The sequence below is a fragment of the Diospyros lotus genome, chromosome 9 (assembly GCF_014633365.1).
Source record: "Diospyros lotus cultivar Yz01 chromosome 9, ASM1463336v1, whole genome shotgun sequence".
Taxonomy (NCBI): domain Eukaryota; kingdom Viridiplantae; phylum Streptophyta; class Magnoliopsida; order Ericales; family Ebenaceae; genus Diospyros; species Diospyros lotus.
The window spans coordinates 32266876-32284644 of NC_068346.1; the positions used below are offsets into that span (position 1 = coordinate 32266876).

The window sequence follows — 17769 nt, forward strand, 5'->3', positions numbered from 1 at the left end:
TGATTATGGTGGAGAATTTGAAAATAGGCACTTTGTGGAGTTTTGCAAACATAATGGTATTCGTAATCAATTTGCCACACCTAGAACTCCTCAACAAAATGGTGTTGTTGAAAGAAGAAATATGATTCTTCAAGAAATGGCTAGAACCATGTTATTAGAGAATAATCTTCCAACTTATTTTTGGGTGGAAGCAGTAAATACCGCTTGCCATATCTTTAATAGATTTAATCTAAGGCAAGGCATTAAGAAAACCCCATTTGAGTTGTATTTTGGTAAAAAGCCTAACGTGTCATATTTTAGAGCATTTGGTAGTAAGTGTTTCATTCTAAACACAAAGGATAATGTGGGAAAATTTCAAGCTAAAAGCGATCAAGGCATATTTCTAGGGTACTCTAATGCTAGCAAAGCCTATAGGGTGTATAATATTAGAACAAACTCCTTAGAAGAATTGATACATATAAAATTTAATGAGCTCCATGAACCAAAAGAAAGAAATGATATTGAAGAAGAAATATCAATTGATTTATCCAAAGACTTAAGAAAGGTAGATTTTAGAGAAGTAGCTCAAGATGTGCCTTCAAGTTCTCAATCTCAATCTTAAGATCAACCTTTAGAAAAGAAAGATCTGGATAGGCTTCCTAGAAGCTTCAAACATGTGTCAAGTCACCCTATAGATCAAATCATACGAAATTCAAATCAAGAAATAATGACTAGGGCTTCTTTCAATCAATATTGTAATAATGTAGCATTTATATCAAAAGTTGAGCCAACTTGCGTAGACTAAGCTTTAGAAGATGAATATTGGATCAAGGCTATGCAAGAAGAACTAGATCAATTCAAGAGAATTGAAGTTTGGGAGTTAGTTCCTAGACCAAAAGAAAAATCAATCATAGGAACCAAATGGGTATTTAAAAACAAGCTTGATGAGAGTGGAAACATAGTTAGAAATAAAGCAAGACTAGTAACAAAAGGGTATTGTCAAGAAGAAGGCATTGACTTTGAAGAATCATTTGCTCTAGTAGCTAGATTAGAAGCAATAAGGATGTTCTTAGCTTTTGCCTCTCATAAGAATTTCATGTTATATCAAATGGATGTGAATAGTGCATTTCTAAATGGCTATATTAACAAAGAGGTTTATGTAAGTCAACCTCCAAGTTCTGAGGACCCACACTTAGAAGATCATGTGTATAAGCTTAGAAAAGCTCTTTATGGCCTCAAACAAGCTCCTAGAGCTTGGTATGATAGACTAAGTAAATTTCTTATAGAGAAAGGTTTTTCTAGAGGAAAATTTGATACAACCCTTTTTATAAAAAATGAAAGTTCAAACATTTTAATTATACAAGTATATGTAGATGATATTGTGTTTGGAGGAGCGAGCAATAAATTATACAAAGAGTTTGCAAATCTTATGACAAGTGAGTTTGAAATGAGTCACATGGGAGAATTAACATATTTTCTAGGTCTTCAAGTGAAATAGTCAAAAGAAGGTATATTCGTACATCAATCTAAATATCTAAGAGAAATGTTAAAGAAATTCGGAATGCAAAATGCTAAAGCTATATGCACCCCAATGAGCACATCCACTAAGTTAGATAAAGATGAGCAAGGCAAAAATGTGGATAAAAAATAATATAGGTGTATGATAGGATCTTTACTATACCTAACGGAGTAGGCCTGATATTATGTTTAGTGTGTGTGTATGTGCTTGATTCCAGTCAAACCCTAAGGAATCTCATGTTTTAGCTATTAAAAGAATTTTTAGATACTTGATAGGAACCCAAGATGTAGGTCTATGGTATCCAAATGAATATGTCTTTGACTTAATAGGTTATTCCGATGTGGATTTTGCTGGTTGCAAGGTAGATTGAAAAAGCACCTCCGGTACATGTCAATTGTTAGGAAGCACGTTAATATCATGGTTTTCAAAGAAACAAAATTCAGTGGCATTATCTACTGCTGAAGCTGAATATATAGCCGCCAGTAGTTGCTGTGCACAAATTTTATGGATGAGATAAGAATTAACAAATTTTGGAAAAGCATTTAAACAAAACCCCAATTAAGTGTGACAACACAAGTGCCATAAGTATATCCAAGAACCTCGTGTTACATTTGCGCACAAAACACATAGAGGCCAGGCATCATTTCATTAGAGATCATGTCCAAAACCAAGAGATAGTCCTTGAATTTGTTCCAACTGACTTGCAATTAGCAGATATTTTTACAAAACCCCTTCCAGAGGATCGATTTAATTATATTAGAAGGGAACTAGGGATAATAAATCCTTTTGGATAGAAGATATTATCTAACATGTGATGCGGTCCATTTTGTCTTGATTTCAGAAAAAAGTCGACTAACTATCAATTAAAGTCGACTCACTATAAGTCAACTAAAATAGATCCATAATGACTCGCTATGACTAGTTGACTCATCTCTTTAGAAAGTCGACTAAAGCTTTTAATTAGTCGACTATCCCAAAATGTTCAGCTGGTATTCGAACGGCCATCGGCCTTCCCTCCTCATTTTTCCAAACCCTCTTCCCTTTCCTTTATTTTTTTTTCTTGAAACCTCTCAGATCCCTCACCCGAACCATCTCTCTCTCTTGTTCTCTCTTTCTCCGATGGCACTATCATCGCGGGTTGCCTTCGAAGCCTCTCGTCACTGACGTCTCCATGATGGTCCTTATTCTCTCTCTCACTCCATTCCCAGGTAATATTTTTTTCTTTTTGGTTGTTTTGAAGTCTTGTGTTTTGCTCTCATTTTGATTTGTCAAACTAATTGTTGATTCGATGTATCCCTGTTATATCTCGGTGTTTCTTGTTCTTTCTTGTTGGTTGCAATGGGTGTGCCTATTTTGGTTGAAATAGAAGTATCTAATTCCTCTGAGTCGACCCATTCAACTCATGTCAGCCTCACGCAAACACACCTAAACCTCCACTTCATCCCGGTGCCCACCCCTGCCTCCACAACCAGCCATCCAATCCCTGTATTTTCCAAACACTGATTTAGAGGCACATTTTTATAAAGCATATCATGCATGCATTGTTATTCACAGTAAAAATACCATCGTGAATTCTTTGGTAATCGACATTTAAATTTTTGCATGTGGTTCTTCGAACACCGTCCCTAGGCAACATTTCTTACCCAACATTGTCGCATCTGCTTGTTCCTGATTTGCACCTTCTATAGTAATTTAGATGATCTCTCTCACACATTTGTTAAAGGAGTCGAACTCATAGTATCCTTGGAGTTCTTATCCACTGTTTTTAATGTACCTCTGGTTACTGACGACTCTGAAGTTCCATTCACTAAAGTTCCATGGGAAACGATAATTTTTTACTTAACCGGTAATCATAATTTTATTCCTCAAAACAATTATTTGGTTACCTATCTTAAGTGACTCGATCTCCAATTAGCACATAATGTTCTCACTCATATTCTTCTTATAACACCTTAGATTTTTGTTTCTTTTCTTTCTAAGTTCAAATATGTAATATCCAAGAACATTAAATTGTGATATATACCAGGGATCTTTAAGTTCAGATATATGAAGAAATGAGACATTTTCAAGGGGTTACGAAAGTCCTAAGACAAAAATTTAGTTTTTGAACTAGTGGTAAAATCGTAATTACTATGTCCTAGTAAAAGTGAAATTTTTGGAAAAACTCGAGCACAAGTGTAATATTGTTAAACTAGCCAAAATATCAACCAAAAACATCAAGGATTAGCTAATCAACACCCTCCAAGTGTCCTTGTGAGGTGGAAGCATCCTATTGGGTGTTTGAGGATAAGATCAACGATGACGTGGCACAAATCTATTGGTTCGAATTTCAAATGACTTTCAAATTCAGCTTTGGATTCCAAACTTTATTTAAATGTAGCTTAAGACACATGTCAAGATTTGATTTGGGCATTATGAAAAGCTTTCATTGGCCACACATGGAAGTAATGATTATATAGGACACATGACACCATTTGGATGGAAACACATGAAAGTAATGATTATATGGGACACATGGCATCATTTGAATGGAAACACATGGTAAGTCTTCTCCAAGTCTTTACTTAACCTCCAAGTTTGGGACACATGACATCATTTGGATGGGAACACATGGAGTAATGATGAGTCCCAAATAATTACGGAGACACATGGCATGTTATGATTTGTCGGGTAATTCTATAAATAAGCTTGAAATCTATTTCCCAAGCCATTTCAAAATTTTGTGAGCTGAATCCATGCTAATTTGAGATAACTTTTAGAGAGAAATAAGATCTTGATTGTGAGGGGGATGTTATGTAAAAAGAAGGAGAGAAAGTAGGTGAAAAATAAGGGAGAAAGCGAAGGAGAGGCAAAGTCTTGATGGAAAGCAGACAACCGTCAAAGAACTACGGTGGTAGTCATAAAAGCGAAGAGTTAAGTTTGATTTCTTTCCATAATCATATATAGGATTGAAATAGGAGTTCATAAGTTCAAATGGAAGTTGATTTGGAGTTAAAATGAGGGAGATATAGCAAAAATACGAAAGGGTGTCGAATTTGCCTCCAACGCGTGCAAATATGCGCCACCTCTTCTTGGGGCGCGTGAGGGCGCATGAAAGACCCTTTTTCCCTAAGATTTCTCATATCAACCCCTTATTTAATTTCCTACAATCCAATATAAGATTATTTGAGGTTTAGTTCACAAAAATACGTATTTTATCTGCAGAAAAACAAACCTGGTAAGGTGTGAAGCCTTAAGCATTCTAATCTCATCCAACCAAGTTGAGGTAAGTACATTATGAAATATTTATTATGTTTAAGCATGACCATGAATTTATGTTATGTGGTCCCTCATGTTATATTTATGTTCACGCAAGTTCGGGACTGGAGCTCGGTAGCATTACACACGAGGGTTTGTGCCCCCGTAGTTGGTGGAACCTCTCGTGTCTCCATATGATATGTTATGTTATGTCATGAATTTTTTAAATACATATGATGGTTCTCTTGTACTTACTGAGACTTGCATGAATCTCATCCCATATTTCCCTTCCCAGGTGATAGCGAATGAGGAGATTGGAAGACGAACGTGGAACGTGGTGGCTTCTTTAAAAAGAGATTTTCATAAATCTACAATTAGTCTTTCTTTCCTTTATCGAGACAAGTTTTCAAATTTAAATCTAAATGTTATGAGAAAGCTTGTTTAAAAGGCTATTTTTGTGGTTTATGTTATGTTTTTTGTCTTGTCAAATTCGGATATCCTTATTGTTCCTTTATGAATGGAAAAACCCTGCTTCCTTTGACACAAAATTCTAATTTTGAAACCAATTGAAGCCATGAGACGATGAGGGTGTTTTGTCTTGGAATTTTCATCTAAGGTCCTCAAACAAAGTTTTAAACTTCTTGTATTCTTGATATCTCAAAGTTATATATGTACTTATACCTCTTATTCTTTAAAAAGTATAAGAGTTATATTTATTACATAAATATGTATATGTAAATATATATATATATCAAAATAAAAATATATATATATGAAGAAATATGACCGCCTTCCTTATGTTTTTATACTCACGCAAGTTAAGGGTGTCTCACTTCTCCCTTGCCAAGGGACCCACAATAGTTTCACTCTTACTGATGCGTGTCTATTATGGGCTCTTATAAATAACCGTCCCATCGACATCATGTCCCTTATTACTGAGCATATTTGAAATGCTGGGTGTCAAAAAAGTTCACCTCTTCCATATGGTCGCCTTCTCACCCATATCTTCCATCACCTCCAAATTGATCTTGGAGACGAAGAATTGAGCCTCCATCTATCTATCACGTTATCAATGATGCCACCGTGTCTCGTATGCACTATAAATATATAAATCACACATGGGTATATAAGCCTCCTACCTCCACTCCAACCTTGACCGAACCCAAACCTAAACCTGATGATGACCCTGCCCGAACACCTGTCCATCCTGATCCTCCTTTAGACACACCTGGTCCATCTTTTACCCCCCATTCGTCTTTTTCTTTACTACAGGATCACTTGGAACATCTTGCTACTGATCATGAATTCATCCATGACGAGCTCCGAGACGTCTAGAGCTCTATTACAGCATTAGAGGGCAAGATGACGACCATGTTTTGTGACTTGTTCCGTGTGATCGACAACCATCTACCTCATTGACCGGACCAACCTGATGATACTCCCACATGGTTTACTGCACCATCTAAGGATGACTAGGTTTATTTTGCGCATAGAGTTGTTTCTACTTACATTTCGCACATTACTTTTGTTCATCATACTTCTTTCAATGACATATGTTTCCTTATTGTGTATGCTAACGCTATTTTGATCATGATAAAAAAGGGGGAGACATGTAATAGTTCGATGAAAGTCCTGTGAATTTATGTTTACAATTTTGGGTTATTGTATCAGTAATTTTTTTTGTTAGACATAGAGCATATTGTTGCAGTTGCACATATTATTCTTTTTCAATTCATATCATCTCTATTATTGAAAGAGGGAGTTTAGATTTTCAAAATAATTAAATGTGTTGCAAATCATGTTTTTGTTATTATCAAAAAGGGGGAGAATGTTGAGCCAACTTGAATTATTATTATATATATTAAGATTTTGATAATTAACAAAAGGATCAATTTTAGACTGCATACAAATCGATATCCCTCAATTTTATTTTCTAGTGACTTGTGTTATGGGATTAATTCAAATAAAGTATGATTAATTACTTAAACTATTTTGCAAATATTTTTTAATGGAGAAATCGTATTTTCAGCATTTATAGTTCATTAGTCGACTATCCATAGCTCTTGAGTCGACTAAGTAGAGAGAATCTCTACATAAATGTTTTCTTCTATGAAACATTAGTCAACTGGGCTGAGAAGAGTTTTTCCATTAGTCGACTAAACCTCAGATTAGTTGACTATTGATTTTCATGAGTCGACTAAAGGTTATGATAAGTCTATCGGTGTCCAATGGGTAGAAAAGTTTAAAAGGAAAGCAGGTCATCCTAAGGAGTATAAAATCATCACAACCTCATTTCTTGAAGCCTCTCAATCACAATCAAGCCTCCAAGAGCCATCTTCAAGAAGTTAAAAATGCCATTACTATTTCATTCAAGATTCAAGAAGCTTATGTGCTGGATTGCTAAATCAAAATCAAGTTTAAGGTAATTGAAAGTTGAAGCGCTGAAAAGAGATCGATTCTTTACTTTATCAATAAAGGGTATATTTAGTTTATTCGATTATTGCCTTGTAATAGTTTTTATGTGATTTATTTGTGTCCTTGTGAGGATAATTCTTGTAATCATTAAACTATTGCATGGATTGTTTTGGTTTCCTAGATTCGTTGAAAATCTAGGTGTTTGTGGGTAGTTCCCAAGGTTAGCTAAGGAAAAACCTTGGCGTTGATTGGGTTAGTGGAACCCTGAGAGTTGTTGAAATCTTGGGAGAGTGGAGTAGGTGTTTGAGATGCACCGAACCACTATACATCGCCTTGTCTATCATTTGTTCTTTATTGTTTTTATATATGCATCTTTATTTGGTGTAAAATAAACATAGGTTGATATAGGGTGAATAATCATCTAAAAATTGAAGTGATCAAAAAAAGTTTTATATAACCACTCAATTCACCCCTCCCCTCTTGAGTGGCCATTACCTAAGGGACCAACATAAACTTCCACTTCCTTTACTTTATTGTTTTGTTGCTCATGCTTATGTTCAAATTACGGATCAAGATTATAGGGTCAATTCCAAGCATTTCTTCAGCTAACCATGCAAATACATCTGCATAGCTCTTGAGCAAGGAGATTCTTTTACTTTTGGTAGGGTCAACTAATTGAGAATTGATCCTTATTGTTTGACTAGGTTGGCCCCCTAGAGATAAATTTCAACCATTCATTCATTAACCCAATGACCTTAGGCTTTTCTAGACTTTCCAACACATAGCTCATCTTTCTTGGGGACGTTGCCATTATAGTTAGGGTGGTTGTGTGCAATGATCCCACAAAGGCAAACTTGAAGCTTAAGATCAACTCCTCAATCAATTCCCTCTTCTAATTCTCTCTTCTTCTTAGGGCACAAATTGTTAGAGATAACTAAATTCAATATGTCCAGGATCTCTTCTCTGAATTGCTTTCACTATTTTATGTCATGACCGTGGTCCTTATGCAATTGACAACGTTTTGCCTAAACATACTCGAGTATCTCTAAAGCATCAAAATCTGAGTATATATTGAATTAAGTAAAGCTTATGTTATAATCGACTAATATACTTCAATTAATCGAGTATTTGTTGGTTGAGAGCTTTAAAAATCTATTTATACTTAATTCAATATAAATCTTTCTCATCATTGATTAATGGCACAACATAGGGCTAACCCCACTCATTTCTCTCTATCCCTTTCCATCACAATAGGGTCTACCAAATAATTAACGATGATTAAAGTTTACTGTTGTCGAACCAAAGAGAGTCAATAAAGAGATTTTGTCAAAAAGGAGTGATGTCAATCGATCGATGATGGCCAATTACTATACCATTGCTCTTTGAGTGAGAGAGAGAGAGAGAGAAAGGAAAAAGAAAGATAGTTAGAGAGTTGAGAGATTAAACAAAAGTGAAAAATGATCAATTTATGTGATCTTTGATGATAAAAGAAATTGGCATTTTTTAAAAAAAAAAACATGGGGGTAATCAATATATTTTCATAAAACGTTAGAGGTGCTACATGGAACTTGGCCCTATTATAAATAGCTAAATGGCACTAAAACCCCACAAAATTTGACTTACACCCAGAACTTATGTAATTTAAAAAATTTTGTGAAAGTTTTTATGGTTCATGCTTTTAATTGAATATCTTTCTTATTAATGTAAAGAATATTTCTGAATGAGATATCCAAGTAGAAATGATAAACTACAAGGATCTTCAGTAACATTTTTAAATCATAAGGGTTCTTACTCAAATGACTCAAACCACACAAGTCTTGGTACCATTTGCTAAAACAAAAAATTCATTGGTTTCTAATTTTTATTTTATTATTTATATTCAAAACTCTTTGATTATAGTCCTTGGAAATGGTAAATAAGTAAAAGAATTCTTAATAAAATAATTGGCTAGTAATTTATTTCTTTGAGAAAAATAACTAGTTCAACTAATTTTAATTTCCCCATAGAAAAACACTGATTTTGATTTTTGGAAAAATAATATTATTTTAATAACAATAACAACATACCAATTATCAAACCTTTATTTCACTTTAGTATAGTTGTAATGACTCGTTAGGGGGTCTAGGTGTTTTCGGATATTTTATTTTGGGCTGAAATTTTTTTTTTTTTTTTGCTTTAATTAATTGAGAGTTGAAAATATTTTTCTTTTCTTATGGAATGAAGAGTAAGTGGAAATAAGAATTTGGTAGCCCATCTAAATGGAATCTAGAAATGTGGGAAAAGTCCAAATGAATTGGGCCATTAAATGTGTTTGGAATTTTAATTATATTATGAATGGGCTTAGATGTTGAGAATTAATTGGATCAGTGAGTGGGGCCATGGAATGGCTCACGACATGGGCTGAGCCCGATTGAGAAATGAGATTTGAAATTGTTAAAAAGAAAATCATAATAAAAATTAAATTAGCCAGCAAATGTCGATTTTACCCTTGGTCTTCCATTGTCTGTTGTTGGAAGAGAAGGGCAGTCAGGTCTTCCTACCAATTCATAGTTACAGACTGTGCATCTTTCCCTCTTCATGTTTCATTTGAATCGGTGACCTTTACCTGTCGTGTACTTGTTGTTCCCTTTCTGCAACTCCTTCTTTCTACTTCTTCTTCTTTCCTTCCTACCTTCTGGTCTCATTTTTGTTTTGGCCGAGAGGAGCTTCTAGAAGAGAGGATTCTTCTGCATAGCGAAATCATCAGACAGGTTTCTTCTTACACTCTCCTTGTAATTACAGTGCAAGTTCTCCTATGCATTATTATGTCTTATATTCTTGTGCAAGTTCTCGTTGCACTATCTTTTGTTTTCGTGCGAGCTATTCTATATCTTCTTTTTACTATTACGATTGTTATGTTCATTTTAGCTCACTATATTCATTTTAGTTCATTTTAGCTCACTGTGTTCAACTTCTCTGTTTCTGTATCTCTTTGTGAGTCTCCTTGTGGTTTCAAAATGAGGTTTGTTTCCACCCCAAGTTTCCTTCAGTGAATGGTAATTTATTTGTCTAGATATAGATACGAGGCTCTATTCGCTTTGGTATCTTCTTTAGCTTAATCGTGTAAACATGGCCAAATGCACCTCGCATAAGCCTAAATGACGCATCTGAATAGGCATGAACCATCCGAATGACATCTCCCACCTGTAAATGTCAGATCCAGAATACTCAGACATATATAAGTCCCATTTGAATGCCCTTGAATCATCCGAGTGATACCCACATAATATTATAGCCATTTGAATGCCTCTTGCCTCATCTAAATGTCACTTTGAATATGTGTTTGGCACCATATCCGTATATATATTGTAATAGCAGAAACCTTGAACCCTTGCCGCGAGCTCCTTCCTCAAGCTCTTTCACTATAGTCCTTTGTTGTGAGCTCGTGCCTATATGCCTTCTTACCGTAAGCCTCATTGCTGCGAGCTCTTACCTTAAGCCTTCCGCTAGCTTTTTACTGCGAGCCCTTCCCTTCGAGCTCTTGCCTGTGATCCCTTACTACGAGCTTTTTCTATGAGCTCCACTTCAAGCCTTTCCTCTAGCTTCACTATGAGCTCTTTCCTGCAAGCTCTTGCCCGTGATCATTTACTGCGAGCTCTAGCTTCAGACCTTTCTGCGAGTTCTTCCTGCGAACTCTTACCCCAAGCCCTTTGCCCCGAGCTCTTACCACGATCCTTGTCGCGAGCTTATGCTTATATGCCTTCTTGTAATGAGCCTTTGTTGTGAGCTCTTACCTCAAACTCTTTCCATGAGCTCTTGTTATGATCTCTTTTTGGGGAGCTCTTCAATATATGCCCTCTTGTCGTAAAACTCATGGCTACAAGCTCCTGCCACAAGCCCCTGCCGCAACCTCAAGCCCTTGGCCGCAAGCTCCAACCTTGTTGCAGGCCTCCACCTTAGTCATCTTTTGAAAATCAAATTGCCTTGAACAATAGTCTCCTTTAGAAAGTTAAAGTCGATTTTGATAGTAAATAAGAATATACAAGCGTGACCATTGTAAGTGTATGGAATGCACGATTTATCTATTTTAAATGATCTCAAATATGTCCAAATTATGAGATGCCTTAGTGTAATTCCTTCTAAATATTCCTTAGAATGTGGTCATTAAATTTAACACCCACTGTTTGTGTAAAAGATCAATACTAGCTTGTAAATGAACAAACCCGCATGGTGTGGTCATTCTGATTGCATGGGGATAAATCATGAATTTGAGCTATGAGCACGAATGCAAGTCAATGCATACTGACATTGGTTAATGAATTCACAAAGATCATATGATGGGAAAATAGTTATTAAATTTATAATATTCATCAACTGGTGAATTAAGATTTAATCTTAAATATAATCTCTCAAAATTATTCCTATGTTGTAATTTACATCAAGCATTTCTGTGTCATAAATTATATCTTGAATGTGGTAAGCGTTATGAAGTAAGATATGTTGAATTTATTTGATGATGGAAAAATACCCGGTATGGGTAAGTGATGTTGAAAGTTTGAATATTGCGGAAACAATAATTTAAATGTATGTGGTTGGAAAATGCATACATGTGCATATTATATATATATATATATATATTGCGCACATATTATTTTGCGCAGAGGGAGAAAGGGTACCCTAGAGCACCTGGAGCAGGACGAGGTGGTCATAGCCCGACAGGTTGGCTCCATATTTATTTGTGAGATTTTATTGAAATTATGCACTTTTGCATGCATTGATTGATGGCTTGAGAGTCGGGGAAATTGATATTGATAATGAAATGATTCACTCTTGCATGTATTGATTGATGGCTTGTGAGCCTACGAGATTTGATATTGACATTGAGATTTTATGCACATTTGCAGAGTGATACATGGTGACATGATATATTTAAGTTGAATTGATAAACTCATGAATTACGAATCTCATATATAACTGTGGAGTCCTTGAGTACTCTCCTTGGTGTCATCATGTTCTTAGATCCTATATATATATTGTTCATTATTTCTCGAACTTGCTAAGCCTTGTGGCTCACTTGATCTTCTTTGTCATTCCAAGTAAAGGAAAGTCTATTATTGGGGGCGAATCCAGTAGGACTACAGCCCAGGGATAGAGGTGTACGAAGACGCATCCTAACTTCAAATGTAACATCTTGGTAATTCGAGAATAGATAATAATATTTAATTTATGTATTTAAAGTTAATTATGATCTATTGAGATTTTGTGAATTTGAGAAATTCGATGGAAAATATTAAATTTATTATATTTTTGAATGGGAATTAGATCACCGTTAAGAGTTTATAGTTAACAAAGGAAAATATTAATATAATAGTTCATGTGTTATATGGGATATATTAAGAAAATAAATAATAATAAAATAAGGAAGTGATGACAATTTGGAATGGGTTGGTCGTGCATAATTGTGTGCATATGTATACATGATACATTATAATGGTAACATATTAAATATTATATTAATAACAAAGAAGGAAAGGGAAATGGGAGTTGGACGAGTGTAGTCGTGCATAGGTATATTTATATATGAAATATATATGTTGAGTAATTATAAAGTTATATTAACCTGATGGTACATATGTAATATAGATACTATAATATATATTTTATGGAATGGAGAGAGAAGAAGCTGGAATTTTTCCAGCAGCACTTGGGCATCAAAGTGACGCCGTTTCAAGCGCCAAATGGAAAGCCAGTTGGCTTCCAGCCTGCAGCCACACGTCACCCATTTCATCTTTCCTTCAATTTCTAATATAAAAGGGTGTGCAGTTGGTGGAAACAGAAGGAAAGTTGTGGAGAAGAAGAAGCAGCGTGCAGAGGCCATTTTGAGAAGAAATTCAAGATTAAACTTGGTTTAATCTAAGCTTAATTACCCAGGTGAGTGAAGGAATGAGTATTAATAATTCTATATGGTTAGAATTTAATTTTGGGAGATTATATTATTTTGCAACGTGTATTAATTTGGTGGCGTGCAAGCATAAAAATGCTAAAATCTGCTAAATAAAAGTAAGCTCTTTACTTCCTCTGTGAGCTCCTTCCATTTTAGGAATTCCACGCCTTTCCTTATTTTGATTCGATTTCGTGTATTAATTAAACGAATCGAGAATTTTATTAGTATGAATTAATTTAAATTAAATATAAGACTCGTTGGGGTTTTATTTGTTGTGTGCCTACGGGGTATTGTGTGGCCCCTATCTCTTTGGGAATGATGCTGGACCTACACCGGGGCTAGGTTCCTAGTGGATTGGCGGGATTGGCTTGTGGTTATGGTGTCCCATGTGTGTGAGTCTGGATAACTGGAGGCATGAGTTATTAACCGGTGAGGTGACATGTCGACCATTTGATGACCCTGGAGCGAACCGTCGACCGGGCCGGGGATGATCATCGATTGGTTGATCCTTAGTCACAGATTGTCGACTGGGGCCTAGACACTATCGACCGGCTCTAACATTATGTGACATATTGCATGGCATTGTAGTGCATGGGACTGGGTTTGCATTCATTGGGGATCATGCCTGTTTGTGTTGGGGGTGTGAGCATTGGCATGAAACGGTTGGCCTGCTGAGTGCTGACTTGTGTAAGTTAAGCAAGCATATGCATTTAAAGCATTCGCTTGTGTGAATTCCTATGTGGGCGTAGCATGGCTTGATGCTTGACTTATGGGGGCCTTGTCATCATGTTGATGCTGCAGGAGCCATTGCATTTATTACTTGTCGCATTGCATGGTTACGATACTGTATATCTTTTCTAGCCAAGGCCTCGGGCTCATTTATTTATGCTAGCCAGGGCTGTGGACTCATATATCTCTGCTATCCAGGGCCGCGGGCTCATTTATCTTTGCTAACCAAGGCCTTGGGCTCATATGATTTATGCTGGGGCTTTAGGCCCATATGGTGTGTGCTAGCCAGTCTATGGCGGCGACATGTTTGTATGCAGACTTGGGTGCCAGGTTGTGCATTTCTTATGTGTGACCCAAGGACTGTCACTGTGTGCATTGGTTTATTTATTTATGTTGATGGCTGCATGTTGTAATCCATGACATGGCATGACACTTTGATTTCCATCACGGCATTTGATGGGTGGTATTCAGTGAGAGATTTATTCCTAGCCTTACCATATCTCTTTTGTTATGCTTGCTGAGCCTTGTGGCTCACTTTGTTTTACCATCATTCCAGATTGAGAAGAATGGTGTTCGGGATGATTGCTATGGTGATTGTTATTATTTTCTTTGGATTCTGTGTGTACAGGGCAATCCCAGCCGAAAAGAACTTTGGGGTGAGTTGTGATCAAGGGCTCTAATTATGTATATGTGGTATTTGACTAATTGATACTTTATTGAGTATGGAAATGGCCATGGGATGTATATTTATATTTAATTTGCTTTTTCTATTGTATAACAATGGGGCAAATTTTCAACCCCTGCGATTGAGTTATTATCTAGTTGCAAATAAAGGTCCAGGAAATTCTGGGTCGTCACATCAAAGATCCTAGTTAGTGATTTGGTGAGGTTTATAGTGATAAGGATTTGTTATGTTTATTGGCATTTGAGCCTCTTATTATTTTGTATGGCCATTGAGCCTAGAGTCATGAGATATTGAAAATGTAATTAAATCTTATTTAAATTTCCGCTGCTAGAAATGAAATGAGTTGTTACTTGAGTTTAGTTTTGTTCTATATCATCTCTGTAATGACCTTCTTTCAAGTATCCTATGCTAAGCGGGAATATTTGGAAGCGGGCCTTACAATAGTAAGGTAAATAAATGATGCCTTGTTAATTAGAGTAATTCATATCATTCTTAGCTATTAAGAATGTCCAACAAAATCCTTTTAATATTGTTCCCTTACCTTTTTGTTTTTGGTAGGAACTCCCTTTATTTTATTCACTTCTTTCACAAGAGGATTTATTAAATTTCTTCTCACCAATCAAACCATATTAATCATATCTTAGATATCTAATCTTCAATAAAGGTCACTTCAACCACACTACAAAAAATCTCATTTTTAGTTCAATCTTTTCTTGTGTAGTTAAACATCTATTGTCCTAGATCTTTATTTACATGATGTTCTTATTTCCTACATATTATCAATTTACTATCCAATATGCCAATATATATCCCATAAAATTAGTAGTATAACCGTCTTACAAAATTTTTTGTCACTCAATCCACCCTATAAAAATTAATTCAAATGTAACAACATACACAGGTTTCTAAATCAAATTTCCTTTCGAAAAACCAATAGAAACTAACCCATCTAAAGCTTAGGGAACGTATGTGAAGCTAAATATAGACACCAAGACAAAACCAATTAGTGATAATATTTTTGAAAAGGGAAATGACGATATTTATACATCGCAACAACATACATAAAACCTCACACCTAAGAAGCAGATGATAAATTAAAATCTAACAATAAAGATATAGCTAAAGTTTGATAGTTTTGCATAAACTTAAATTACTTTAGGCTATAAAGTCCATCTTATCAAATAAAACATATAGAAAGGGTAGTCAAAGCGCAAATGATTTCAGCTCGTCTTCTTTCCAAGTCCCTTCTTGATACATGGACCACCCAAAAAAGTCTTTATCGTTTCTAGTGCTGCAACACAAATTGCATTTGTTTTTCGAACAAGTTAAAAACTCACGTAATCGAGAGGCCTTCTCAAGAATTGAGTGGTCAAGCTCCTTGAGCTCAATCTTTGGTGCAGGAGGTGGAGGGGATTCGATAAGGATAGCATGTGATATATTCAACACCTCCAAATTTGCTAAGCCCTCCAATATAATAATTAGAGCTTTCTTTGTAATCCTTGAGCATCGAAGGCTTAAAACCTTCAAGCCTGGAAGAAATGCAACTATTGCAGATGCAAAGAAAATGCTGACAGGGCCCATGATCTTAAGTTTAGAAAAGTTCTTGCAGCTCTGGGAAATTTCTTTCATCAGATATGTTGGTGTTATGCTTCGCGTTGTCATTAACTCAAGATCTGACCACATTTGGATAGCCTTGCATATTCCAATCCTTGTTCCAGTCCATGAAGGCATGACAAGTCGTTTTAGCTTTGGGGACCTATAAAGAAAAGATATCACATTGTACTAATTACACTATCTTAACTAGTGGAAATCAGAAAGACTAAAAGGATAAGAAATCTTTGATATAACCAAGAATACTAAACTGGGAAAAGGCTTTACTTCTTCATTAGGAGGTAGGATGCTCATGCATTTGTCTATTTATCAATGCAAAAATGCTTTTATTATTGTATTCTTATAATTTTAAGAGGGACCAACACTGATTCTAATAATTCTTGTTGCATTATCACAATGCAAAACAAGTCATTAATGTTTCTATTGGAAGATGAAGTAAGAAACCTCAACAAAATTCATGGAACACGATTTAATGACACACATAGAAAAAGGTCATGTGTTTGCACATTTGCACATATCATGATATCAAGAAATGGAGAACTTGTAACTTGTTCTACATTTTAATGCTATACATTTATGGCTAGAAAGGAAATTAGAAAGACTAAAAGGATGAGAAATGTTTGATATAACCAAGAATACTGAACTAGGAAAAGGCTTTACTTTTTCATTAGGAGGTAGGATGCTCATGCATTTGTCTATTTATCAATGCAAGAATGACTTTATTATTGTATTCTTATCATTTTAAGAGAGACCAACACTAATTGTAGTAATTCTTATTGCATTATCACAATGCAAAACAAGTCATTAATGTTTCTATTGAAAGATAAAGTAAGAAACCTCAACAAAATTCATGGAACACGATTTAATACACATAGAAAAAGGTCACGTGTTCGTACATTTGCACAAATCATGATATCTAGGAATGGAGAACTTGTAACTTGTTCTACATTTTAATGCTATACATTTATGGCTAGAAAACTAGTAACTTCTTTTATATACCTTTCTGCTGCATAAATCAACTCATCCTCGTCGATGTAAAGATTGGAATGGAGAATTATAGTCTCTATGCTTCCCATGCTTAATTTCAAAGAAATCTTTAATACTCGCTTTAATGTTTCATCAGCATCATTATCTATGTACACATATGGGTTTGATGGAATTTCAACGAAGTTAGACTTCAACATTGATAAGTCAAGAGTTCTCCACACTAAAGGATCACGAGCAGCCAAACGCCATTTGTAACAAACTTGGGCTATACTAGAAGTCAGATCAAAGACATCAAGAAGCAGGAATATCTTCAATAAGATATTAATGTCCATGTCCCCCCATTGCCTCACAATTGATGCATCACGTTCCATTTTGCCTTGCCAAGATCTCTGAAATTTTTAACCTCATGAAACAATTCTTGGATAAATAAGAAAATCCAAGCCACTACTTAATTTTTGTAATATAATTTATTTTTAAACATAATAGAAACTCTCATTCTCAACTAAATTATCATGATCTTGTATTCCAAATTTAGGTTCATTTGCCATTTTCATCATGTAGATAAACTTGGGAGTACTTATCATTTTACAAATATCAACTAATAGTTTAGAAAAATTTAAATGTTTAGATAATTGATTCCCATCCCCCCCCCCCCCCCCAAAAAAAAAAAAAAAACTACCAGAA

At 35.3% G+C, this 17769-nt stretch overlaps 1 protein-coding gene across 1 annotated transcript; it reads right to left on the reverse strand.

Annotated features, from left to right (window-relative positions):
* Window positions 1–15690: 15690 nt before the first annotated feature.
* On the reverse strand, window positions 15691–17456 carry LOC127809362 (F-box/LRR-repeat protein At3g48880-like). The gene is made up of 2 exons (XM_052348124.1): window positions 17098–17456; window positions 15691–16243 (listed from the first exon to the last, which is right to left on the reverse strand). Exons 1-2 carry the CDS (start codon window positions 17454–17456, stop codon window positions 15691–15693), a joined length of 912 nt encoding a protein of 303 aa, XP_052204084.1.
* Window positions 17457–17769: the final 313 nt, after the last annotated feature.